The sequence below is a fragment of the Chanodichthys erythropterus genome, chromosome 1, assembly GCF_024489055.1.
Source record: "Chanodichthys erythropterus isolate Z2021 chromosome 1, ASM2448905v1, whole genome shotgun sequence".
Lineage (NCBI taxonomy): Eukaryota > Metazoa > Chordata > Actinopteri > Cypriniformes > Xenocyprididae > Chanodichthys > Chanodichthys erythropterus.
Window position 1 is genome coordinate 8,038,567 of NC_090221.1, and position 25,908 is coordinate 8,064,474.

Below are 25,908 nucleotides of genomic sequence, written 5' to 3' on the forward strand. Positions count from 1 at the left end.
TGGGAAGACCTCATCTAGAGATATTTCAGCATAAATGTACTAATGAAATAAGAGTATCATGAAGCTTTACACATTAGAAACAGCTGTGAGAGGGGAACTCACTCACTAGCCAGGATACAGTGCAGATTTTTACAGTAAGGGAAGAGGGGAGGCGAGGGGGAGGAGAGGAGGAGATGGGGGAAGACATCACTGCCTCCCCAACCACAACCACCGCCAAAGGAAACACTGTAATCTCAAGGAACATCTCAACGAATTCCTCAGGAATCACCACGAAGTAAACCCCCAGGCTGCTACCATACATTTCAACGTCGTTGATTCGGATTATCCGTCTTATTTCTTCTGTAAAAACCGACCAATCGCATGCAGCACTAGTGTAGCCTACCCAGCCTGTCCTACATTTCGACTCGTATTTATTTATTTATTTTTCATATTTACAAGGCGTTTTAGGAACGCTAGCCATTGGATGTCTCCTGTTTAGGCAGTAATTAATAACGTTGTTATTCTGTGGATTGGACTGGAATGAGTGGAAGCTTTAGGGCGGAGAGAGACGGATGCGGACGGACATTGTGATCCCTGATAATACAGAGGAGAAGAGATGCTCCACGGGGATTATTTTAAACCTCTGTGCTGACCTCTCATCCCATCCCGAGGAGCAGGAACAAACGCGATTGTGCTTCGGTGCTTCCCAGAAACCAAATACTGAGAAATTAATGCTGCAAATGAAGGTTTAAAACACCGAGGAGAGAGGTAGGCCTGTTTAGTGTGATACAATCGGGATGGGTTTGTTGTTTTAATAGTTAAACGTGGCTCCAGAATCCTGTTTGCATATAAGAATTGTGATTTTTTTTCATCTTAATGTAGGTTATAAATAGCGGACCGAAGAGGAAATGGCCCTTTTCTTCGTGCCTGAGTGAGGAATGTTGCGATCCATTTACAGTGACAGACATCTCATGTGCCTCGTAAGACTTATTTTATGGTTTAACCGCAGTAATATCAATTGATGGTCATTATTTGTGTACAATATGGGGAGCGACAGTGAAATATTGAACCGGGAGCTGTCAAAGATGTCCGACGAAGACTTGCTGACTTGTTCTAAGGAAGAGCTGGTGAATCGACTCCGCAAAGAAGAGTCGGATAAGATGTCTGCTCTCATACAGCGCGGCCGATTAATCAAGGAGGTCAATAAACAACTGCAGGGACATCTGCTTGAAATCAGGGAACTCAAAGTCATCAACCAGCGGCTGCAAGAGGAGAACCAGGAACTTCGGGATTTATGCTGCTTTCTGGACGACGACCGTCTGAAGGTGAAGAAGCTCGCGCGTGAGTGGCAACTATTCGGCCATCATGCTGCCAAAGTGATGCGCGAGGACCTCGGCGGATACCTCAAGAAGCTCGCCGACCTGGAGCGGATGCAGGACGGTCTGGTGAAGGAGAATCTGGATCTGAAGGAACTTTGTTTGGTGCTTGAGGAAGAGTGCGTGAGCAGAAGTGATTCCAGCCCGGGCGGCTCCACGGATCTCAACATACCGTGTATGGTGGCCCGGGATGTGGGTGACGGGAGCTCCAGCACCGGGAGCGTTGGCAGTCCAGACCAGCTGCACTTGGTGTGTTCACCAGATGACTGAAGGAGAGGAGCAGAGCCATATTACTTTAACCTTCTCTCTTGATGCTGATACAGACTTTTTATGCCTACAAAAGTAGTTTACATTTTCTGACAATGACATCTCAGATTTCGGTGGAAATAGACCAAGACTTATAAAGTAGGCTAGTTTACTGATGGGCTTTTTGATGCCATAAGGACAGTTTCTCTATATTTAATTGATTAACATTTTATAGTTGGCAGACCTTTAAAGCTGGAGGGAAATTATTGGGAGCCAGGCTAAATAGAATTATTTTTAAGCTTTAAAGTGACAGCCTTTTCTTTCAAAACCTGTCCTCCTGCTGGGAAAATCCAGCATAATTTACTCACCCCCATGTCATCCAAGATGTTCATGTCTTTCTTTCTTCAGTCGAAAAGAAATTAAGGTTTTTAAAGAAAACATTCCAAGATTTTTCTCCATATAGTGGACTTCAATGGAGCCCAAACGGTTGAAGGTCAAAATTACAGTTTCAGTGCAGCTTCAAAACGTTCTGCACGATCCCAGACGAGGAATGAGGGTCTTATCTAGAGAAACCATCGCTCATTTTCTAAAAACTTTCTAAAATTTATTTTAACAATAAATGCTCATCTTGAACTAGCTCTCTTCTTCTTCTTCTCTATTTGAATTCCAGCAGTGTAGACACTGCTAAGTGTATTACTGCCCTCCACAGGTCAAAGTTTGAACTAATTGTTATATACTTGCACTAGCATATTGTATATGACAATTTATCAAACTTTGAACTGTGGAGGGCAGTAATACATGCTGGAATGCTGGAATTCAAATAGAGAAGAAGAAGAAGAGAGCTAGTTCAAGATGAGCATTTATGGTTAAAACTTTTTTTAAAATGAGCGATGGATTTTCTGGATAAGACCCTTATTCCTCGTCTGGGATCGTGTAGAACGTTTTGAAGCTGCAGTGAAACTCTGTAATTGAGTGATTTTGACCTTCAAACGTTTGGGCTTTGAAGTCCACTATATGGAGAAAAATCCTGGGATGTTTTCATCAAAAACCTTAATTTCTTTTTGACTGACGAAAGAAAGACATGAACATCTTGGATGACATGGGGGTGAGTAAATTATCAGGAAATTTTAATTTGAAAGTGAACTAATCCTTTAAAGGAATAGTTTACTGTTATGAAACAAAAATGAAAAATCTGTCATTATTTAATGTCTTTCCAAACTTGTATGAATTTTCTTCTGCAGAACACAAATGAAGATAGTCAAAGGTGTCCAATACCAAATTGGACCCCATTGACTTTCATTGTATGGACCAGGCTTCACAAACTGGGGGTTTGTGAGGGAACTGCAAGGGGTTCATGAGTGGATGAAAAGCTAATAATTATATCATAAAAATGTAAATATGACAAAGAAAGTTTGGGAATCCCTTGCATTGACAAAAACACATGCATTTTTCCTGGATATTTTCTTTTGTTCTGCAGAAGAAAGAAAGTCACACATGAATGAGAATGATTCATGACTTTCCCCATTGAGCTGGTAGCTGTGTTTTTGATACATGGTGGCTGGTTTCTAGCTGGTCTAAGCTAGTCGAAAACCATCTGGACCACCTTAAAATTATGACCATCTGGTCTAATCCTGGTCTGAGAAGTCCTACTGGCTTGAACTTTCTAGAAACCATCCACCATGTTCCCAAAAGCTTCAAATTTTCCTGCAGGCCTATTTATCGTATTAGTAGCATTATTTGAATGTATGTTTTTTCCAAGTGTTGCTGGAATGTTTCCTTTCATCTCTTACAGGGGTTGTAGATAGGGGCAAAATAGTTTTGGGGTTGACATTTTAAACAACATTGAGAGAAACTGCTAACTTTTTCCAGGTTTTACTGTGCACTGATCTGTTCACGGGCTGATGTTTCTCCTACAATGCACTATGACAGGGCTGCAATGAATCGTCAATCTTTGGAGATTCACATTTTTACTGATTAATAGAGCCATATACTATAATGATCTGTTTGAGATCATTTACAAAAAGCACTGAATCATTTTCAAGAATGGAGAGGAAATGGTAGTATCAAATGATTGTGCAAAGCAAAGCCTCCATTGTAAGCAGATCAGATTTTTTGTGACATAATATGGCTGTATCGCGGAGGCCCAAGATTTATTCACTGGAAATGCACATGTTACTAGACCACTTTTCTACAGTAAGAGATTGTTATTTCTTGTTTATTTTGAACTGGACAGTATAATTCACTAGATGTAGTGACGTGTGCTCCACTAAACGGTGTTGCTGTGCTCTGCACTGAATCCAAAATGAACTTTCTTTTGCATTAACCCCACTTTTAACTTCACAGCTGTACTGTACAAAGCTTTTTGTGTTCAGTTGTTGCTTTGACAAGACTTTAATTAACACATGCTTAATTGACACTGATGTTTGGAGGGGAAAACATTGACAGACATGTAGTTTTAAAAATTATTGTGCTAGATATTGGTATAATTATAGTCATTTTTGTTGTATTTGCTGCATACTACAAGACCCTCTTACATAAGATTGTTCTGTTGTACATGGTTTTATTCCAAATATGATCAGTATTATTTCAATGACTTCAGTTTTATAGCTACAAGACCCAGCTCTCTGATTGATTAGCATTTGCTTCGTTTCAGGCTATGCTCAGAGTGAGTGAGCTAGCTTTAAATACACTTGACTGACACACCATGTTCTGTTCTGGTCTTTTTTTCCTCATACTTTCAAAAAAAATGATATACATATTGTATTATAACCCACAAAGGACTTCTGAATCGCATGGATGAGATTTTCCCAGTCGTGTCTTAATGAGGCCTTAGTCATGCTGAAGCTCAGGCTTTAATTTATTGATGTTTCACTGGTTTATTTTTGGCATGTTGTTTGCACAGCAGCTCCAGAGCCAGAAATACTTTCACTGTGACTGGCATACAGAGGTCCTTTCAGCAGAACATGTGCACGCTGGTTCATTCAGTACAAACTCTTCATTATCTCAATCATATGTCCCCTCTAAGTGACTCACTTGAAATTAGAGCGAAAACAGAGGGTGCAGTGCGGAGGAAATAGGGTCGGCATGTTTATTTAATTTGCTCTCTGTATGTTTATGATGTCTTGGCCTCTTTTACCTTACGTGCTCTTTCACTTTATCAATTATGTTCCTCCGGGAATAGTTTTTAATGTTTAATGTAGTTCTTCTTGTCACCACAGGCTATGAGTTGCACTATTAAAAATAAAGGTTCTTAATTAGCATTGATGGTTCCATGAAGAATCTTTAAGATCCATGGAAACATTTCTATTCTTTAGTGGAAAAAGATTCTTCAGATTATAAGAACTTTCATCTTTTTGTTATTTGGAGAATTAACATGTTTCTTCAATGGCATCTATGGATGTAAGAAAAAAAAAAAAGTGTGATAAGGATCTTTTTTGAGTATCATCATACATATCCTCGCACACTTGTGTTAATTTTTAACGACACAGACAGACAAAAAAAAAACACAAAAAGTTTGTCCTGAGTAGAAATGTAATTGTTTAATTTTTCAAACATCACATTAAGATCAACACTGTTTGAGGAGGGTGTTTAACAACTGGATTCAGTTCAGAGGCAAATGTATTTGTGACTCATTGAACTAGGAGGAAATGGTGTGCTCAACCCCTCCTCATACCCCTGTGTGCAGAGAGACTTGCTTTCCATTATGTAACTTACTAAACATTTACTTCATTGTTTATATATCTGTGTGCCCCCTGAAATAACATTACAGCTACAAATAGTCTTATGAAGGGGCCATATATCAACTTCAGCTGATTTTTTCCCCCCATACAGAATAGGAATAAATGGAATTCCTAATTTCAAGGCACTTTATTATTTTACAAAACAGCTCAGAAGTCATAACATTGTTTACTTTTCCCAATAGCAGCACATATTTTCAGTAATCGTTTATTATTAGATGTTAAACAGCATGCAACATGTTTTCAGTAAAAAAAAATTTTTTTTCAAAAATAAATACAAAACTACATGTGGTCAAGTGATAGTAGATTCTAACATAGTGTATTAAATACAGTATAAAATCTTAATAATTTACTTTTACTGGCCTGTGAATCACACACCTTTTGTACTTGTAGGGAAAAACCACTGTAGAGTAACCACTGAAGTGTTCGGTGAAGTTAAAATATAATTTAACCAGTGTAACAGTGAGCCAGTCATTGAAGTGTACATTCTCAGTGTTGAGTTGTTGTGTTGCAGACATTGTATGTAAAGAACCAGGTAAGGCTACGTCCCTTCAGTTTCTTGAAAACTAGCTTATTCAGCACACACTGTTATTATCACAATATGTTTCTTAAAATCTAGGTTAAAAACATAAATGACAAAGAGATAGCAGTACACTGTGTAAATCCACAAACGTCTATAGCAAGACAGTAAAACCGACATAAGTTCAAATCCATCAATTGAAACTATAACATTTCTAAAGTTGGTAACATAATAATAAATAACTTAATAGACACTCTAAAAATTGCTTTAAACAGTTTCCTGAAGGGCATAATGGTGAGCAATCTACATTGTGCTCTCACTAACTCTCAAACTTCCACAGCAACCTCTAAACTTGTTAGTAGGCCACATATTTAACTGTGACAGTACCGTCAACGATATACTAAATGTGTAGTTGAAATAAATGAATATCAATAATACTATCATTAATGCCACTGCAGTCAAACGTTATGGGCTTAAATGTCAGTCAGTTTTCTTTTCAATGTTATATATATATTACAGTACCAACTTTGTTACCAAGTCTGCAGTGACATTTTGAGTGGATTCATAAACACCTCTGATTGGCCATTGTGTTCACACACTCATCAGTTATGTCCGTGATTGGCTAAAAAGATCAACACTTCAAAAACATGTTGTAATTAAGCATCAATGACACTCTTTACCAAGTGTCTTTGCCCACAGGGATGTTCTTCCGCTGATAAATGGCTGTTTTCAAAGCGCTTTCGAATTCAAACACTTCAGTGTGCTTTCAAACGCTCCCGTGCGTTGATCATTGCGTCGATCACAGACATATATGTTGAGTGCATCCGCTCAACAGTGCTCAAAACGTCACATTTCTTAAATTTCAGTTCCGACGTGGTATCGAAGTCGGTACTTTTGACGACTACAACACGTGTGTGTGCTGTGATGATTTCAGTTTACTTCATATAAAAGTTACTTTTCATTTTGCACTACACATACATAAAGGTGAAGTGTGTAATTTCTAGCGTCACCGACTCAAATGGCAAAAATAAAGACTCTCATTGGTTGGACAAACAGACAGTCCATGCCAAGTCATGCCCCTGGTTTAGCCAGTATTACTAATCAGCCATCGAATGGCATAGTTGTGTCTCCTCATTAAGCTGGGACAGGAGAAAGCATTTAAACGTCAAAAATGTTACACCCATCACCTTTAACACGTGCTTCTGTATTCTTATAATGCATTCAAGTGACTAGATATGCTATTAATAAAGGTAAACAGAATACACAGGTAAAAGCATAACACATGCAGTGCTTGCTTATGCTTGCTTGCATGTAGTAGTAAAGACACTTTTGGAAGTCATAAACACTTTTCCCTCACAGCAGGTGAGAAATCAAAGGGTGAGGATAGTTGGTGAATTGAGAGAATGATCTGACTGATCCCCGCTGCTGCTGCTGCGGCGATGAGCGACACCACACGGCTGAGGGTTACGAGAAGACTGGCTGGTAGCGTGTTGAGAGGCGGTGAGACTAGGGGCTTGGGATGAAGTCACTGAGCTGGAATCCACTGAAGAAGAGGGGTAGCAGAAGACCAGGCTGGCAGAAAAGGGGGTCAGAGATGGAGTGGAGATGACGACAGGAGTATGAAGAGACTCTGATTCTAGAGCTACGCTGGTAACAGTGGAAGCTGAAGCTGGAGGTGGGATGGTAATTTTGGGCTTGGGTTTGTTAAGCTTGGTTTGACTCTTAGATTCTCCTGAGGGTCCAGGAAGATCAGGGTCCGCAGGCTCAACCTTGATTCCACTCAGTGTCGGGAGGTCATTGTTTGAGTCGGAGTCGGAGTCCGAGTCCTGGACTTTGCAAATGGGTCTATGGGCCTCGAGGACCAACTCAAGCTTTTCTTTTTGCTTCTGAAGCTCTGCGATCTCCTTCTGCAGACGTGATTTTTCATCCTCTAACTGGTCAGTTTCCTGTAAAAAAAAAGTTTAAACGTTCAATTTGGGTCCAAGTAATACAAAGAAATCTAATTTGAAAGGAAACGTGTCAAATGGAGCAAAATTAACGTACATTTTGCAGCGTGTCAGTCAGTTCGCGTCGACGATTCCTGCACTTGGCAGCAGCCATTTTGTTACGCTCCCTTCTAATTCTACGCCGCTCAAGTTCGTCAGGGGATAGCTGGAGTGAGAAAGTAAAGCAAATGTAAGAAACATGTATATAATTCATATTCATGAGGTAGTTTGACATTGGACACAGATAAGAAATGGGAAAAAAAGGAAAACAAATAATAATTGATTATAGTAATATATAAAATAAAAAAATATATATATAATTATAAAACTTTAGTAACAGTTAAATTGTATAATGGATGGCTGTGAATGGTGGTGTATGGAAATGTATAGTTGATTTGTGTAAAAATGATGTTCTTATGTTTTTTTGTCCTTATTTTATTGTATTTTTCTATATCTCAAACAAATGGCAATAAATATATTTTAGAAATAAAAATTATAAAACTTTTGGAACTATGGTCAACTCAATTTTAATAGTTGTTAAACTTGTGGAAATACTGCCATCTAGGGGATGAGATTTTTTATTTCATATCTAAAGAATCATCGACTACCTTACATTCTGAGGCAATATGGCAATTTTCATCTGTCAGTACTCTATTATGAATCCATTTATATTCTGTTAATTAATTTCTCGCTCTCTTTCTTTTGTGGACATCATATGCAGTTTCCTGCCTTTGTATTGATGAATCACCTGCAAACACCCTAGTGACTCAGGAATGAGTCATATTATTTTACTCCAGTGAATCACATGATATCCCATTTCCTGTCTCATTATTTCACTCTCACCCTGACAAGACTTGGATGTGTGAGTCAATAAGGATTTCATGAGTTAATATTGAACAAGCATCTCTGCGATTCTGTCTTGTAAATAACATATTGTATATAAAAGTCTTATTTGAACATACAGAATTAACATTTACGGCTGAATACATAGTTTACACTCTTCAATAAGCACAAAATGAGTTTAACACCATGTATGTATTAGCAAACATGTCCATGGGTCACACGTACACACGTACACACTACAGACTCACAACAGGATATTACACATTCTGTGTCTTCCACGCTTTGATTTCGGACTGTCTCCTCTTTAGAATAACACGCATGGCTGGTTTTGGTTTTGGCCAAGACCACCGACAAAAATTGAGAGGATGACAGGTGAACATGGTGACAAACCATGCTGTCACAGTCTGCCATCATGACTCATTACAACCTCATCACGTAGACACACTGACAGCTATTAAATTAAACTTACATGTTCATCATGTCTGCTTCTTGTTGAGCTGCCAACAGCTGTAGCAGCTCTAATAACACCTGGCCGGGATAAATGGGATTGAGAAAATTGAGGATTCATAGATGGGATTCTTGGTGGCAGTGGGTAAGTTGGTCGAAGTGCCCTGGATGGCCCTGGGGTGCCCAGAAGGGAGGGCTGAAGCATCCATTGAAGGTCCTGGTTTGAAGTTATAGTGTTGAGACTGGGCACAAACTGACTGGATCCTGCCACAGAGTACTTCTGCTTTAAAACACAAGAGACACAGACAATATATTATCAGTTGCCATTGGCAGATTTAGGGAGGAGACTTTATTATATCTCATTATGACTCAAAACCCATTGTTGTTGTATTTGCAGAAACACCCAGATATAAACACCAACCTGAATAGGCAATCGCATTATTAAAGATCATAAAATCTTATATTTTCATTTCTTCACCACTGTCTGCTCTTATTTGGTCAATACAACTTAAACCAGGGGATCTGAGGATCACATGTTATACTGGTCCACAGAGAAGATATTTAAAAAGTACTATAGAATTAGATTTTTCAAGACATTTCTAACATGACTACTTCATGGATATGAATTACAACTAATTTCGAATTAAAATAAAGCATTTTAAGTACAATAAGTAAATGATATGTTAGTTTTAAAATATCACTGAGGTAATTATCTTTAATAAACAATGAAAATGGAACTCGATTATTATATTCACTTGAAATATTAATTGAAAATGTTTTGAAAGCTTAAATTCAGAAAAGACTACATATGATCCTGCTTTAAAACGTATAAAATTTAATTTTTCATGACATTTCTAACTTGTCAGACTTCTTTATGAATATGAATTACAACTAATTTCGAATTAAAATAAATAATATGTTATGTATGATAGGTCAATTAACTTGTATGTTAATTTTAAAATATCACCGAGGTAATTATCTTTAATGAACAATGAAAATGGAACTCAATTATTATATATACTTGGTGAAATGTTAATTGAAAATGTTTTGAAATCTTAAAAGAGTATAACTATGATCTTGTTAGATATTAGATAAAAGACACGTACCTGTTGTTGTTGTTGTTGTTGAGATGTGACAGCGGTTGTAGCGAGAGATGCAGAGCTCGAGCCTGATCCAGAGGCGCTATCTGGGAAGGTCCGATCGATTCCTCTGCCCAGGTTTCCGTAGTTGTACATGTATGCCGTTGACTCTTCAGTAATCCAAAAGAAACTGACGACTAAATCTGTGAAACTCTGTGTTTCTTTTCTGGGTCTGCTTCCCAAAACGGTTCCTCCTACTTATATCACTGACAGTTCAAGCGAAATTCAAAAGCAAGTTAAAAATCCACCTTATTGCGGGAAAGCGGTAGAATCCACTACGACACACCTGGGGGAGTTTATAGGTTTCTGACAGCGTTCACAATGTTCATATTGCAGCGTTCACAATGTTCATATGTAAAAAATAAAGATTAAGAATATATAAAATACAGTTCTGTTTTTCTGCCAAACTGATGGTTCCGAATGTTCACGAGAATATAAATAAGTGATCAAGAGCTGTACAGCTTCGCCCCTCCCAACTTACTGGAAATGGTGCTGCCTGTCCTCTGAATGACGTATGGTCACATGGAATATTACGTATATAACCATATATGGATTTTTCCGGGAACTCCTTCTGTTTGCGCTAGTGACAGACGCTCTCATAATAATGGCAACTTTAAATCGAAACTTGAGCTTTTTACAGCAACTTTGGTTATTTATTATTTATTTTTTTAGTTTAAACATATAATCATATTTTTCCAACCTGTACTAACACTTACTAAGCCTTGTTAACACTTGGTAAGCATTGTGTGGTCCTCATTTAATTGGTCACTCCAAGCAGTTCGCGTACTCTTGTGATGAGTGTATATTCAGAGAGTGGCTGGTCTTCCACAAATGAAGACATGTGTGTAGATTGAGGTTTCAGCACGTTCCTGTGGGGGACCACATTAAAGCACCATACAGTGAATGAATGCTATGAATGAATGAAGTTTCATGAAACAATTTTCACTGCTTTTCACCATTTAGCTGAATCATCCCTGAAGCAGTAAAGGGAAAATGATTCATGGTGTCAGGCAGTGAAATCTTAATTCATGACCTTTCCTTCTCTCTTGAAAACCACAAATGGTTGGGCAGTCCACTGTAAACCTGCAATCTGGTGTATTTTGAGCACAAATATTTTACAATCACAGACCAGATACTTGAAGCAAGCCTGTGCTTTTTAGGTAAGCTGCTCTCAATTTCCTGTTCACATCGGAGCCAGAAAAACATTTTGACATACGAGAGTGCTTTTTTCCTAATCATATAAAAGCACATATACGATCATTTATGTTAAATTCTTCAACTCCAGTCAATCATCGGAAATAATTCTAAATCCAAACAATTATGACTGCAACCCATAAAACAACAAATATTCCAAGAGGCATTTTAATATATGCTTGGGAAATTTGGTGGCATTTTTGGCCTAGTTAAGTTCATCATAGCCTACTTTCTTTTTTACAGTGCCAATTTCTATATAAATGTTTTTCTTGTGAGTAGGCCAAATAAAATTCATATGAAAACACAACAAATAAACATCTATTTATCTTATTATTTTTATTTCCATTCAAATACAGTAATTGTTGTTTTTGTAAGCATTATTTGCAGCATCACTATGACTCATTTTTGGACTGTTTTGTATTACAATGTACTCAGTACGCTGATCTGTTTGTGCCAGAGGAAACAATGTTTGTAAAAACGAAACCACATGGCTGGAGGAGATATCATATCTAATGTCTTCTCTGTGTAATTTACAAAAGATTAACTGACTTCCTTTAGGATGATGTCACTGTTCCTTTTGTCCTACTTTTGATTTGCCATGCCCCCCCCCCCCCCCTTTTTTTTTTAAATGGTATTTTGATATTTGGAGATACTACATTTCAGATTTCTTCTAGCAAGATCTGGTTGTAACCAGAGTGCTAGTGCATCATTATGTGAATTATGACCTCAGCAGAATGGAATGCAGTGATGACACACCCCTTTTGCAACTCTTTGCAACATGCCTTGACATGTAGGCAAGGTGCCTCTTAACCAGTGAGATAGGATGTGCTATTACCCAAGGCTCGGTACTGATGCAAACAATTTACGCACATTGAAATTCTGGACACTAAGAAATTAATGGCACTCCCCAATGCCGGTTATTACACGTATCCAACCAAATATGTTTCTATTCTTTCATTTATCACAAAAAATGCTACTACTCCAGCTTTATACCATAATCTGTAACAGCTTATTATTATCACACACTTAGGTGTAATTATTACATATTAAGATGTATGAATGTTTTAAATGATTTCCATTCTCACAGTAATTGAATTTATCTGTAATATGATAGACATGCATTTAATGAAAAAGAAAAGCCATAAAAGATTCTACATTAGTGAATTGTTTTGGCCTATTATAACGAATTTATTGGGATGTCTCAACTTAAAGGGTTAGTTCACGCAAAAATGAAAATAATGTAATTTATTACTCACTCTCATGTCATTCTACACCTGTAAGACCTTCGTTAATCTTCGGAACGCAAATTAAGATATTTTTGATTAAATCCGATGGCTCAGTGACTCAGTGAGAGCAAAGCCATTGTAACTCTCAAGATCCTTTAATGTACTAAAAACAACAGTTCATGTGAGTACAGTGGTTCAATGTTAATATTATAAAGCGATGAGAATATTTTTGTGCGCCAAAAACAAAACAAAATAATGACTTTTTAACAATATCTAGTGGTTTCAAAACACTGCTTCATGAAGCTTTGGAGCTTTACGAATCGAATCATCAGTTCGGAGCGCCAAAGTCACGTGATTTCAGCAGTTTTGTGGTTTGGCACGTGATCCAAATCACTAATTCGACTCAAAAGATTCATAACGCTCTGGAGCAGTGTTTTGAAATCGGCCACTAGATATTAGTCGTTATTTTGTTTTGTTTTTTTTGGTCACAAAAAATATTCTTTTTGCTTTATAATATTAAGGTAGAACCAATGAACTCACATGAACTGATTTAAATATGTTTTTAGTACCTGGATCATAAGAGAGGAAGTAAGCAGGCCTCGCTGAGCCATCAGATTTAATCAAAAATATCTTAATTTGTGTTCTGAAGATGAATGAAGGTCTTACCGGTGTAGAACGACATGAAGGTGAGTAATTAATGACATTATTTTCATTTTTGGGTGAACTAACCCTTTAATGACTGCACAAAAACAGTGAATCATGAAAAAGGAAAACTCTGTGGAGGTATATATTTACGATAATCGCTCTCCTAATGTCCAAATCAGTCAAATATTGGTTTAATTTCAATTGTTCCCTCTCAATATTAAAAAAAAAAACTTTAATGTATTATTATCATGATACTCATGAGACCTATAAAAAAGTTTTTATAAAGTTGTTATCTGACCCTTTTATGAGAAAACAAATGTCACCAATTTTTTTTAAAATGCTAATAAAAATACTTTGTGAAAATACTATCTTTGTGATATATCAATGTGGCTTTAAAAATCAAATAACATATGAATCTTTTTTAAGCATTAGAAGCACAAATTCGATTTATTTGTTATGAGAACGTTTAGATATGTTTAATAAACTATTTTATCAATAACAGACCAACATTTGGTCCTTGCTTACTAGCTAACCCCTAATGAGTGAGCTTAATTTAGCTCGAATTTGCAAACTTGTTACCAATCCTGATTATTCTATTTTATTTTATTCTGATTTTATTTTATTTTATTTTGATTTTATTCTGATTTTATTTTATTTTATTTTGATTAAACTTTTTATTTTTTATTTATTTTTTTTCATTCTGATTTTATTTTATGTACTTTAATTTAATTTAATTTAATTTATTGTTTTATTTTTTTATTCTGATTTTATTTTATTTTATATTTTATTTGATTTCATTTTTATTTCATTTTGTTTTATTTTTTATTTTATTTCATTTCATTTTTATTTTATTTCATTTTATTTCATTTTATTATTTTATTTCATTTTATTTTATTATTTTATTTTATTTTATATTTTATTTCATTTTTTATTATTATTCTGATTTTTTTATTTTATTTTATTTCATTTCATTTTTATTTTTATTTTTTTATTTCTTCAGCTACACACTCAAAAGTATGTACTTTTTCTTTACAAAAACAGTACATACTTTTAGGACGTAGTATAAGTAGGCGAATTGGGACGCAGCAAATATTTTCCTCTCGGTTGCCTAGTACTGCGCTGAGCTACTATCTTTTGATTGACTTGTTTACAGCCAATCAAAATGTAAGATCGTCAGTCTACGCAACCGTCATTCTAACCAATCAGATCGTGACGTTTTTCATCTCTGCCACGCAGGCACATTCTCATCAGCCAATGAGAAGCAAAGCGAGGCGGGTGTAAGGGTGAAGGTGTATCTGTGAGTATAAGCTAACATGAAAACTTATTTAGAAAACAATATTTCTAAACACGACTAACAATCGTTTGTATCCAAATTAAGATAAATGTATTTGTAATCATTTTGGTTTCGCATTCAAGATTAATCCGACATGTTTTGTTAGTCATCTTTCAGATTAGCTACATAGCAAGCTAGTTTATTATTATTAGTCTGATGCTGACATTAGATGCAACAGACTTTAATCGCTTGGATTTCAGATTTTTCAGCTAATCAAATTATTTTTGGAATTCAAAGCAGGAGAGAAGATGGATTTTCAACAGCATGGATATCGGGCAAGTACGTATTAAAGAACTTGGCAAAAGATTGATGTTCTTTGACATACGTGGACAACAACACACTGTACTTTAATATCAGCAAATGATTACATCACGTGTAGTTTGGCACCAAAGTACAATGCAGATTATAAAGAAACTGATTAGTCCTAATTAGATATCTTAGTTTGATGACGTGCTGGATGAACTCGTTGCCACATCACATGTAACTAGTATGGACTGCTTTTATTCCACAGGAAAATGATGCTAGTATTTGTGAGTCCTAACAGTCATACATTTTATAGGAGAATTCTATAGGGGATGTTGCTTTATCAGTCATTTCTCATCATGCCAAAAAATTGTTTTTCTCCATGCAGCAAAACCCAGAGCCAGAGCATCTCCACCCAGTGGAGGTCCGCTTCTCTTCGATGACACCAGCTCTGTTCCTCCACCCATGAACAACCAGAACTACTATAGTTCAGGTTATAATATGGCTGAAGTGCCAGCGGGAGGTCAAGATCCTGGAGTGGGCAACCTCTTTGCAGATCCAATGGCCAGTGCTGCCATGATGTATGGATCATCACTTGCCAATCAAGGCAAGGATATTGTGAACAAAGAGGTGAGATGCTATGTTCAACTTAGGAGGTACAAAGTGATATGTAAATGTGCAGAAACAACTGACCCAGCTGTATGCATCAATCATGCATTGCTTCTGGAACCGGTTTATTCATTTTAATTATGTAATTTATTTATTTTTTTTCACACCCTGTAATCTCTTCTGCAGATAAACCGATTCATGTCAGTGAACAAGCTGAAGTATTTCTTTGCCGTTGATACCAAATATGTTATGAAGAAACTGATGCTTCTCATTTTCCCTTACACACATCAGGTAAAATGTTAATCCCTGAATCAAAGAGAAAATTAATGTTTATTAACATTATTTTCTTATTTTAATCGGAATTACTTCTTTGCTTGAGCGCATAACGTTTATTTAATCAGTTTTAAGATTGTTACTTTATCATAAATTAATTTCAAGCTTGTCTTGCATCACCCAGATGCATTCAGAAAATCAAATTTACTGCAAAATTATTTGAAAGGTTTATCTTGCCTTTCTTTGAACAGGTTTAATATAATCTTTTTTTGTATGTTTACTCTGATATCATCAGGACTGGGAAGTACGTTACCACAGAGACACTCCACTCACACCACGCCATGATGTCAACGCTCCAGATCTCTACATACCCAGTAAATTGTTTATTATTCACTTTGTGCAACCTGAAAAATCACTGATTTATGACATTAATTATTAAACATCTTGAAAATAATTTTAGTGTTTCTTTAAGGCCAAAAAAAAAAAAAAAACATTAAGCAAGTATGTGAATGCAAGCTCAGTTTTGTGCATTCTTGCACTCTAAAAATGTGTCAGACCACAATTCATAGTATGCACTGCGTTCTCAGCATCGCCACAAGTGCCGCTGTGGTGGACATTTCCATAAACTGTCTCGTCCTACGGCCATTTTCTTATTCAGGTCACTTTTCAGCTAATGGCAGAGCAGCATTTGAAGAGAATCTTTGTGAGCAAGTTAGATTTTATAAACGTGTTTATAACTAGCTAGTTACCTGAATAATTACACATCCTGATGGCTCAGACATTTAAAGGGAACTCTACTGCTCCCTTGAGTACTAGGCATTGTTAATGCTGCAAGACATTAAGTATGAACAACAGAAGTATGCTTACATTTTATTTGCATCTGTAGTCACATACTTTGCATATAGTATGCATCATAGTAATAGCAGAAATTGTGTCTTGGTGAATTTATAAATGTGGAGTCTTATTACAATTATTAATTGAGTTATCTGTTTGTCAGTCTAGATTTCCTCTTCAAATGTTCTTCTGTTTTTCATTTAGCAATGGCTTTTATCACCTACATTTTGCTGGCAGGAATGGCTTTAGGAATCCAGAAACGGTGAGTAATAGTGATTATCAAGCACACTGATGTGTCATTTAGATTCTGGAGTGCTTGGACATCCTGTGGGATTTGTATAAAAATACATTTTAATTAGTCAACTAGCCCATAACATTCAGTAACCTTGATGTGACCCTATTAAATGGGATTCATATCAGTACATTCAGCACTGACACATTCTTAAAGGGTTAGTTAAAACAAAAATGAACCTTCTGTCATTAATTACTCATCCTCATATCATTCCACATCCGTAAGACATCTTCAGAACACAAATGAAGATCTTTTTAATGAAATCGGAGAGGTTTTTGTCCCTCCATAGAGATTCAATGCAATTACCAGTTCCAGAAAGGTAGTAAAGACATCATTAAAGTACTCCATGAGATTCCAGTGGTTCAACCTCAAATATTTTATGAGGCACAGCAAGTGCTTTGTTTGCCCAAAAAAACATAATCTACCACTTTATTAACAAAATAATATTATCCAAAGCGGGTTCACGCAACAATGTCTGCTCTCTCGTGAACACTCGTGCACGTGCATTGTGTTGACGCACAAGTCTGAACAACACGCATGTGTCGTGATGCTCTCGTGAACGTGTTGCAGATAAATATTTTTGTAAATAAAGTGGTAAATTGTTTTTTTTTTGTGCCAACAAAACACTTGTCACTTCATAAAATTGAGGTTAATCCACTGGAGTCACATGGATTACTTTAATGATATCTTTACTACTTTTCTGGACCTTGAAAGTGGTAGTTGCATTGGATCTCTATGGAGGGACAGAAAGCTCTCAGATTTCATTAAAAAGATCTTAATTTGTGTTCTGAAGATGAACGAAGGTCTTTCGGATGTCGAATGACACAAGGGTGAGTGATTAATGACAGAATTCTAACCCTTTAAGTAATATTGTTGCCTTCATGTTTGATAATGTTTCATATATGATTAATAATTTGTATGTTTTCTCTACATATTCAGGTTCAGTCCAGAGGTTTTGGGTTTGTGTGCAAGCACAGCTCTGGTGTGGATCATTATTGAAGTTCTAGTCATGTTGCTCAGTCTTTACTTGCTCACAGTTCACACAGACCTCTCAACGTTTGACCTTGTTGCCTACAGTGGATACAAATATGTGGGGTATGTTTGAGTTGGATATTATGTAGTATTAGAGCCTAGTTTGTAATAGGGTCGTGTGTTTTTATTTGGCATTAAAAACTGTTTTTGTCTTTTGCCTTTCAGGATGATTTTCACTGTGTTGTGTGGACTGCTCTTTGGCAGTGATGGCTACTTCGTTGCTCTTGCTTGGTCTTCTTGTGCCCTCATGTTTTTTATTGTGAGTTTTGTTTAGGAATTTGTTTAAAAGTGTTGCTTACGTATTCAAGTTTTTCAATCTTTAATTACTGATTTTTCTTTTCTTTTCAGGTTCGTTCTCTAAAAATGAAGATCTTGTCTTCAGCAGACTCCATAGGTGCCGGAGCGAGTACCAAGCCTCAATTTCGCTTGTACATAACTGTGGCATCTGCTGCCTTTCAGCCAATCATCATTTACTGGCTCACCGCTCATTTGGTCAGATGACCTACAGTATTTATACAATGAAGGGACTTTAAAATGACAATGCTGGACTGGGATGGCTTCAAACTTTGGCATTGTTTCAGAAAAGTGACTTACCATGATTATGTTGTTTTTTTTCCACCGAGGATTTATGTGGTCTGATCTTCAATATTGGCTGCGTTGCAGAACATCTTCAGATCAGTTGTCGAAAATATAATTTAAAATATTTCACATGGAGACTCTTGTGACTTTGCCGTGTTGCTGTAGTGTCACAAAATCCAGTCTTCTTTTAAGAGGCATGCTAATTTATCTGCCCAGTGCTGTAATTCTTGTGTGATGTGTAACTGGTGAACACATGGTCAACTCAAGTGTCCTTCTTTTCTGGTTGTCTGTGCATGAATAGCAGTGTTTTCCTCTTTATAGCAAAATAAAGTCCATAATTCAGGCTTTTAATGTGTGTAGAACTGTTTCATCTTGTCAATTAAAATATTTTATTTTGGCATGATACTATGCAAAAAATATATTTTCTGATAGATCAGACTCATTGCGTTATTTAGCTGCTGTACACTCTATAGCAAAATCCTGCAAGCATGTTAGAATTACAAAAGCTGAACCTGAGATGCTTTTCCACCACATATATCAGTACCAGCGGCCAACATCAAGGCTTTCCCCACAATAAAACCAAACGCGTTTTATTTCATCCAGCCATGTCTCTTTAAGGAGGGGTCGCAGGAGGCGCGCCGGCTGCAAAGCGTCCTTCTGGTTTCCAAGGAAACGTGGGAAAGGACTGCGCAGACAGGACGGGATAGTGCGAGACATAGCTTCTTTTGCAGATATTTTAACACTTTGACAGAAACTTTCAACATATAAGAGAACAAAATTGGAGATTGAATGCTTTAAATTCATACCCAGTTGTTTAGGTAAGTTTTTCGCCCTTTTGTCTTGACATAAAGCGTTCACGCGAGCATGAATGCTTGGGTAATTATTCTAAATGTAACTTAATATTCTTGCGCCATTTTCTCAGGTGTATAGACCATGTGGCTTGGCTTTCTGTGTTTGTTAGTTGGTAGTATAGTCGAACTGTTTTTATTTCTCTTTCATAAAGCCTGTTCATATTTCGAATTAATTAATGCAAGCTGTCCATCATACCTGTGTTTGTTTAGCACCAATTGAATGGTATGTTATTTCTCGGTTGACTACCTCCTTGCTCAATGATTTACTCGCTTGTGCACTCGGTGTTGAAAAAGAAGTGGAAGGGCAATGACTTTTACAGTCTCCAATACTTTCTAAATCCTTGTGCTTGTTTTGTGAAAGAAAAATAATTTTAAAGGACATGCCTGCATGTGTGTACATATGTACAGTGCATTAATATCTGTTTGTGTGTTTTTACAGTTCAACAGGTGAATGTGTGGACCTGTATCTTGCAGCTGGGAGACAGATGGAGAAAGACACACAAGCACTGCCACCCCATTCTCCTCTACATTCCCCCCAAAATAATTCAGAAGCTCTTTCTCTATCCCCCTCTCTTCCACAGCCTGCCGCTGTTCTGCCTGCATCCCTCCCTTCCTCCCCAACCACCCCAGCCTCCTATCTTCACTTTTCATCAACCCCTCGGGTATATGGAGGATCACACTGCCCGAGTCCTTCCTCAGTATCTGATCAGGATGACCTGACCTGCCTCAGCTGGTTGCATCAAAGGGGGGACCTGTTGCCCTTGCAGCCCCTGCCCAGAATCACTACACTGCCTCAGATGTTAGAGCCCGTTCCTGCCCAACAGCTGCCTCCCACCCCTGCCAAACCCCCGTACTCTTTTAGCAGTCTCATCTTCATGGCAATTGAAGACTCGCCTGAGAAGAGACTCCCGGTGAAAAGTATTTATGAGTGGATTGTGGACAACTTTCCCTACTATAGAGAGGCTCCAGGTGGATGGAGGAACTCTGTGCGACACAACCTGTCCTTGAGCAAGAGCTTCCAACGAATACATCGAGACAAGAGTCAAGTGCGTCAGACCTCTTTACTTCCAAAACACATTAATCAGAATTTTCTCATCTAGATTGCTTAATTTGTTTATTAATGAAATATTCCTGTGTTATTTTACAGTCTGTTGGAAAGGGCTCATTATGGCGTGTTTGTCCAGAATATCGGCCAGCTCTTCTGGAAGTTCTTAAGAAAACACATTATTGTCATCGTACCAACAGCAACTTGTTGAACAAGCCTGTTTTGTGAGTTTGATTTGCTTTCTTTTAATACACCAGCTGTACTGTATGATGCTTATATTGAATATCTGATTTTACATGCGTGACGTCAGATGAACAAGTGACTCTTTCATTGTGATATGTGATACTCAAACAAGTATTTCTGACCTCCATTCTGAACAGGTTGGAGGCGACTGATAATGGGCAGAACATTTTGGGTGAGACCATGGAAATTTCAGGTCAGTCACAACTTTTGAATTTAACTCTGATGAAAGTCGAGTTAAGTTAAGTTAAAGGGTTAGTTCACCCAAAAATGAAATTTCTGTCATTAATTACTCACCCTTATGTTGTTTTAAACCCGTAAGACCTTCGTTCATCTTCAGAACACAAATTAAGATATTTTGATGAAATCCGAGAGGTCTTTTTTATCCTTCATTGAAAGCAATGAAATTACTACATTAACTGTCTAGAAAAGTAGTAAAAACATTGTTAAAGTAGTCCATGTAACTACAGTGGTTCAACCTTAAAGGTGCCCTCGAATGAAAAATTGAATTTACTTTGGCATAGTTGAATAACAAGAGTTCAGTACATGGAAATGACATACAGTGAGTCTCAAACTCCATTGTTTACTCCTTATATAAATCTCATTTGTTTAAACGACCTCCGAAGAACAGGCGAATCTCAACATAACACCGACTGTTACGTAACAGTCGGGGTGTACGCCCCCAATATTTGCATATGCCAGCCCACGTTCCCAACGTTATGAAAGGCATTAGACAAGGGCAGCCAGTATTAACGTCTGGATCTGTGCACAGCTGAATCATCAGACTAGGTAAGCAAGCAAGGACAACAGCAAAAAATGGCAGATGGAGCAATAATAACTAACATGATCCATGATAACATGATATTTTTTGTGATATTTGTAAACTGTCTTTCTAAATGTTTCGTTAGCATGTTGCTAATGTACTGTTAAATGTGGTTAAAGTTACCATCGTTTATTACTGTATTCACGGAGACAAGAGCCGTTGCTATTTACATTATTAAACACTTGTAGTCTGTATAATTCATAAACACAACTTCATTCTTTATAAATCTCTCCAACAGTGTAGCATTAGCCATTAGCCACAGAGCATAGCCTCAAACTCATTCAGAATCAATGTAAACAATATAACAGTATACAATACTCACATAATCCGATGCATGCATGACGAACACTTTGTAAAGATCCATTTGTGGGTTTTATTAGCTGTGTAAACTTTGTTTAGGCACTGTTTAAGGCAAGCGCGAGCTCCGTGGGCGGAGAGCACGAGAATTAAAGGGGCAGCAGCATAAATCAGCTCATATTTAATGATGAAAAAAATCTATGGGGTATTTTGAGCTGAAACTTCACAGACACATTCAGGGGACACCTTAGACTTATATTACATCTTGGAAAAAAAACGTTCAATGGCACCTTTAATGTTATGAAGTAACGAGAATACTTTTTGTGCACAAAAACAATGACTTTATTGAACAATTTTACCTCTCCCCTGTCTGTTACGCCGTAACAGCAGTGCTGCGAATCCCTGTTTACATCCAAACGCTGGCTCATTATTGGCCGATCAGCATCACACGCATGCCTCATGCTGCTCATGTGAACAGCATTGGCCAATACCAAGCCGCTGTTTGGATGTAAACACAGAAGCGAAAATAGCTTAGCAGAATGACGGGAATTTGTTGAAAAAAGTCGTTATTTTTGTTTTGTTTTTGCACACAAAAAGTATTCTCATCGCTTCATAATATTAAAGCTGCAGTCCGCGATTTTTGGCCCTCTAGCGGTTAATAAACAGAACTGCATGCGTCTTGCGGAAGAACAATGTAGCCGGAGCTACTTTTCTCCGTGTATGTCTATGGAAAAATCATGCAGTTACTGTGATACTCTGTGGCGGGTCTTACCAGTCCGGTCTGAAATAGTCCGAGTATAAACACTTATTATAAGTGTACCATAATGATTCAGGGTAAGACAAAAACACGGTTTGGAAAATGGATTCATGTTGTATATTCTCATTATAAATTTTGAACACAAAAATTTTGAACACAAAAAAGTTACGGACAGCAGCTTTAAGGTTGAACCACTGTAGTCACATGGACTATTTTAACAATGTCTTTATTACTTTTCTAGACATAGAATGTGGTCATTCGTTGCTTTCAATGGAGGATAAAAACAACCTCTTGGATTTCATAAAAATATCTGAATTTGTGTTCTGAAGATGAATGAAGGCTGAAAATTGGTCTTTGGTCTCATCTCGTCATACCAACAAACAATCAATTACACATACAACACAACATACCAAAACACCTATAATATCATACATACAGCTTAATAATAAAAATATATGAAATCTAGCAGTATAAAACAGACATGTAAAATAGTTCTTAAAAGTACTTACATTACTGTTAAAAAGCTGTATTTATTTGATCAAAATACAGTAAAAACAGTGGTATTGTGAAATATTATTTCAATTTTTATTACAAATTACATTATTACAAATATCTGTTTTGCATTTTAATATATTGTAAAATGTAATGTATTCCTGTGATCAAAGTTGAGTTTTCAGCATCATTACTCCAGTCTTCAGTGTCACATGATCCTTCTGAAATCAATCTAATATGCTGATTTTCTGCTCAAGAAACATTTCTTGTTGTTATCACTGTTGAAAACAGTTGTGCTGGCATAATATTTTTCAGGATTTTTTGATGAATAGAAAGTTCAACAGCATTTATTTGAAAACAGAAATCTTTTGTAACATTATAAATGCCTTTACTGTCACGTTCAATCAATCTAATTTGAAACGGTAGTGTATGAAATGGTGCTAGCTTCTCTCACATGCACTTTTTAGTTTGCTTGCCTTTATCCACTTTTTCCAGACACGGTATGTTTGTGAGCTGTTGCCTTGGTAACAGCCAGACATTACCCTAGCAACCTATAGCCACCCTGACATAATGGCCGTCCTCTCTGTGTCAGGCTGTTTTATTACAGGGTCACTTAAGTAAAGAAGTCTCACATAACGGACAGATTGCTCTCTTCATTTGCACACATCTTTTACCATATACTACTAATTAAATAATAATGGAACAGTACAGTAATTGGTATTTGTTAGTGTTTTTTGTGTGTGTGTGTGTGTGTGTGTGTGTGTGTGTGTGTGTGTGTGTGTGTGTGTGTGTGTGTGTGTGTGTGTGTGTGTGTGAAAGAAAGACAAAATTCAAGCATTTAAGGCCTATAAGCACATATGCGTAAAAAGATATTAAGTTTTATTTAGCAAGCATGTAACCACTTAAATCATAGAAGGAACAGACCATTTTCAGGCAAAACAGGCAATTTACCATTGAAAATATATGATTTTTAAAGTTTTTTAACAGTTATAGCGCCACGTATGGTCCAATCTCCATAAAAATGCTTCTTTAGAGTCATATGCTGCATGTGCTCATTTAAAGGGTTAGTTCACCCAAAAATTTAAGGTCTTACGGGTGTGGAACGGCATGAGGGTGAGTAATAAATGACAGAATTTTCATTTTTGGGTGAACTAACCCTTTAATTTTGTGAAGTTCTGACTTTTCGTTTAGGATTTATTGGCTTTTGAGTATATTTTGCCATGCCCATTTTTTAAATGACCCTGTTATAGCAATCCAAAGGTAAAGTAAATAATTATTGATCTAGAGAATAAGGACCAAGACCAAGGCATTGCATGCCAATTTTCTAGTCGATTGGACTAACGGTTGCGTAGTTATAGTTTTCAGGTTTTTTCTCAAGTTATAGCGCCACCAAGTGTCCAATCACCGCATTTTTTTTATTGTGACCAAAGATTGAGCCCCCTACACGTGTGTACCAAATTTGGTGAAAATATCTCATTTTGTATAAGAGTTATAGCCATTTTAGTGAAATAACAACTCTTTAACTCGTACGTTTTGGTGTAGAGTAGAGTCCCATAGAGTGACTGTCACACAAAATTCAGATCTGTTCTATATGGTACAATTGTCTTAAATCCACCACTTTCCCACTGTTCCTCAGATCTAGATTCTCTCTCCTCAAACCCGCCGTGCTCTTTGATACCAGATCACGAGGAGCTGGTCCCCATGGAGTCTGTGGAACTTACAGAGGTTGCTGGCGAGGATTCAGAGAAAGATCCATTGGCAGACAGCGGTTACATTGAGTTACACTACTATCAGTATCAGCAATATCAGTACCTGGTTCTTCCAGGAGACGCAGAGCTGGACCTGGAGACGGTTGAGATACTGCAGCTTGATGCTGAGGCTCAGGAAGCTGCAGGGTCACTGCTTGACCTTGCGGGAGGAAACCACTGAGAGAGGAGTGTTAATGGGGAGATGTGGCCACTGTGAAAACTCTGGGCTTGATGTACTATTGACACTTTATAACTGCCTGAACTTTTACTTACTGTAATAAAAGGTGCAACACAAGCAATCCCAAATAATGTAGTAATTTGAAAAGACATTTGTAGCGACTGACAACAGCACTGTGAGGGTATCCTTGGTATTAGTATATTGCATGTAATTTGGCTGAAAAAAGCATCTGGAAAATGATGAACTGTCATTAAGAACAAAATATTTATTGTTTATTGTCATGGTTGACAAGTAATATTTAATGCACTTCCATGCCATTGTTCATTAAGTCCCTCCCATTAAAATTCATCTAAAGATTTGTTGTATTCTAGATTCAAATTAGAGGGATAAAGTTCTGATGTCCTTTTTTTTTTTCTAAAGAAAATTAGGTTTCTACAGTATGGAATTGTTCAAATTGTTCAAAATTATGAACATATTCAAGTATTATTGAGAAAAACTGCCAGCTCTTAGTTTAGGTAGATGAACATATTAATATCTAACCCTTATTTCTGGTTGATTATTATTATGCTACAGCATTCTGTAGTGATTAGTTTTCTGTGTAGTATGATGCATGTCATATTTTGCTTTATTCATGTGTTTATATTATTATTTTTAGTTTAGTATGTTAAACAGATTGACACTAAATGGCACTCTGAACCCATCCTCTTCATGTGCATCTCATTTAGCAATAAAGTACTGAAATATTATGATGAAATCTTTGCCTGGTTTGTCCCATGAAATTAGATATTTAGTTTTAATTAGCAAGCTCTTAGTAGATCACAGATATAACTAGAATACATGGGGTGTTAAACAACTTCTCAAATGGCTTCATTTATGAAAATGACCTTGACCTTTAACCTTTAGATAATGGTTGGTCTGCAGTGGTCTCCTGTTAATGTGGGTAAC

General features: G+C 36.9%; 4 protein-coding genes across 8 annotated transcripts; 3 read left to right on the forward strand and 1 right to left on the reverse strand.

Moving 5' to 3' along the window:
- Positions 1-2,005, forward strand: ccdc85b (coiled-coil domain containing 85B). The gene is made up of 2 exons (XM_067372531.1): positions 1-747; positions 862-2,005. The coding sequence occupies exon 2, from the start codon at positions 1,023-1,025 to the stop codon at positions 1,623-1,625; it is 603 nt and encodes a 200-aa protein (XP_067228632.1). The 5' UTR covers positions 1-747; positions 862-1,022; the 3' UTR covers positions 1,626-2,005.
- Positions 2,006-5,104: 3,099 nt separating this feature from the next.
- fosl1a (FOS like 1, AP-1 transcription factor subunit a) lies at positions 5,105-10,721 on the reverse strand. 3 transcript variants are annotated; one of them, XM_067386239.1, is made up of 4 exons: positions 10,240-10,719; positions 9,156-9,413; positions 7,902-8,009; positions 5,105-7,804 (listed from the first exon to the last, which is right to left on the reverse strand). In XM_067386239.1, the coding sequence occupies exons 1-4, from the start codon at positions 10,366-10,368 to the stop codon at positions 7,229-7,231; spliced, it is 1,071 nt and encodes a 356-aa protein (XP_067242340.1). In that variant the 5' UTR covers positions 10,369-10,719; the 3' UTR covers positions 5,105-7,228. The 3 variants fall into 3 exon arrangements, with proteins under 3 accessions (XP_067242340.1, XP_067242330.1, XP_067242348.1); XM_067386229.1 differs by having other exon boundaries at positions 9,156-9,416; XM_067386247.1 differs by lacking the exon at positions 7,902-8,009 and having other exon boundaries at positions 9,156-9,416; positions 10,240-10,721.
- A 3,864-nt stretch (positions 10,722-14,585) lies between these two features.
- On the forward strand, positions 14,586-18,877 carry yif1a (Yip1 interacting factor homolog A (S. cerevisiae)). 3 transcript variants are annotated; one of them, XM_067372561.1, is made up of 9 exons: positions 14,586-14,634; positions 14,908-14,949; positions 15,302-15,543; positions 15,709-15,813; positions 16,091-16,169; positions 16,834-16,891; positions 17,861-18,016; positions 18,119-18,212; positions 18,302-18,875. In XM_067372561.1, exons 2-9 carry the CDS (start codon positions 14,919-14,921, stop codon positions 18,452-18,454), a joined length of 918 nt encoding a protein of 305 aa, XP_067228662.1. In that variant the 5' UTR covers positions 14,586-14,634; positions 14,908-14,918; the 3' UTR covers positions 18,455-18,875. The 3 variants fall into 3 exon arrangements, with proteins under 3 accessions (XP_067228662.1, XP_067228716.1, XP_067228654.1); XM_067372615.1 differs by having other exon boundaries at positions 14,911-14,949; XM_067372553.1 differs by lacking the exon at positions 14,586-14,634 and having other exon boundaries at positions 14,645-14,945; positions 18,302-18,877.
- A 157-nt stretch (positions 18,878-19,034) lies between these two features.
- Positions 19,035-25,653, forward strand: si:ch211-145o7.3 (forkhead box protein N2). The gene is made up of 5 exons (XM_067372541.1): positions 19,035-19,350; positions 19,823-20,429; positions 20,531-20,652; positions 20,809-20,864; positions 24,674-25,653. Exons 2-5 carry the CDS (start codon positions 19,869-19,871, stop codon positions 24,964-24,966), a joined length of 1,032 nt encoding a protein of 343 aa, XP_067228642.1. The 5' UTR covers positions 19,035-19,350; positions 19,823-19,868; the 3' UTR covers positions 24,967-25,653.
- Positions 25,654-25,908: the final 255 nt, after the last annotated feature.

Excerpts from the sequence above, each read along its gene's own strand:
- ccdc85b (XM_067372531.1), top strand. The coding sequence starts at position 1,023 with ATGGGGAGCGACAGTGAAATATTGAACCGGGAGCTGTCAAAGATGTCC.
- fosl1a (XM_067386229.1), bottom strand. The coding sequence starts at position 10,368 with ATGTACAACTACGGAAACCTGGGCAGAGGAATCGATCGGACCTTCCCA. Across the intron at positions 8,010-9,155 it reads GAAGCAGACATGATGAACAT|CTATCCCCTGACGAACTTGA; the intron begins GTAAGTTTAATT and ends TTCTCACTCCAG. Across the intron at positions 7,805-7,901 it reads TGACTGACACGCTGCAAAAT|GAAACTGACCAGTTAGAGGA; the intron begins GTACGTTAATTT and ends TTTTTTTTACAG.
- yif1a (XM_067372553.1), top strand. The coding sequence starts at position 14,840 with ATGCAACAGACTTTAATCGCTTGGATTTCAGATTTTTCAGCTAATCAA. Across the intron at positions 15,814-16,090 it reads TTTTCCCTTACACACATCAG|GACTGGGAAGTACGTTACCA; the intron begins GTAAAATGTTAA and ends TGATATCATCAG. Across the intron at positions 18,213-18,301 it reads GTGCCCTCATGTTTTTTATT|GTTCGTTCTCTAAAAATGAA; the intron begins GTGAGTTTTGTT and ends TTTTCTTTTCAG.
- si:ch211-145o7.3 (XM_067372541.1), top strand. The coding sequence starts at position 19,869 with ATGGAGAAAGACACACAAGCACTGCCACCCCATTCTCCTCTACATTCC. Across the intron at positions 20,430-20,530 it reads TACATCGAGACAAGAGTCAA|TCTGTTGGAAAGGGCTCATT; the intron begins GTGCGTCAGACC and ends GTTATTTTACAG. Across the intron at positions 20,653-20,808 it reads TTGTTGAACAAGCCTGTTTT|GTTGGAGGCGACTGATAATG; the intron begins GTGAGTTTGATT and ends CATTCTGAACAG.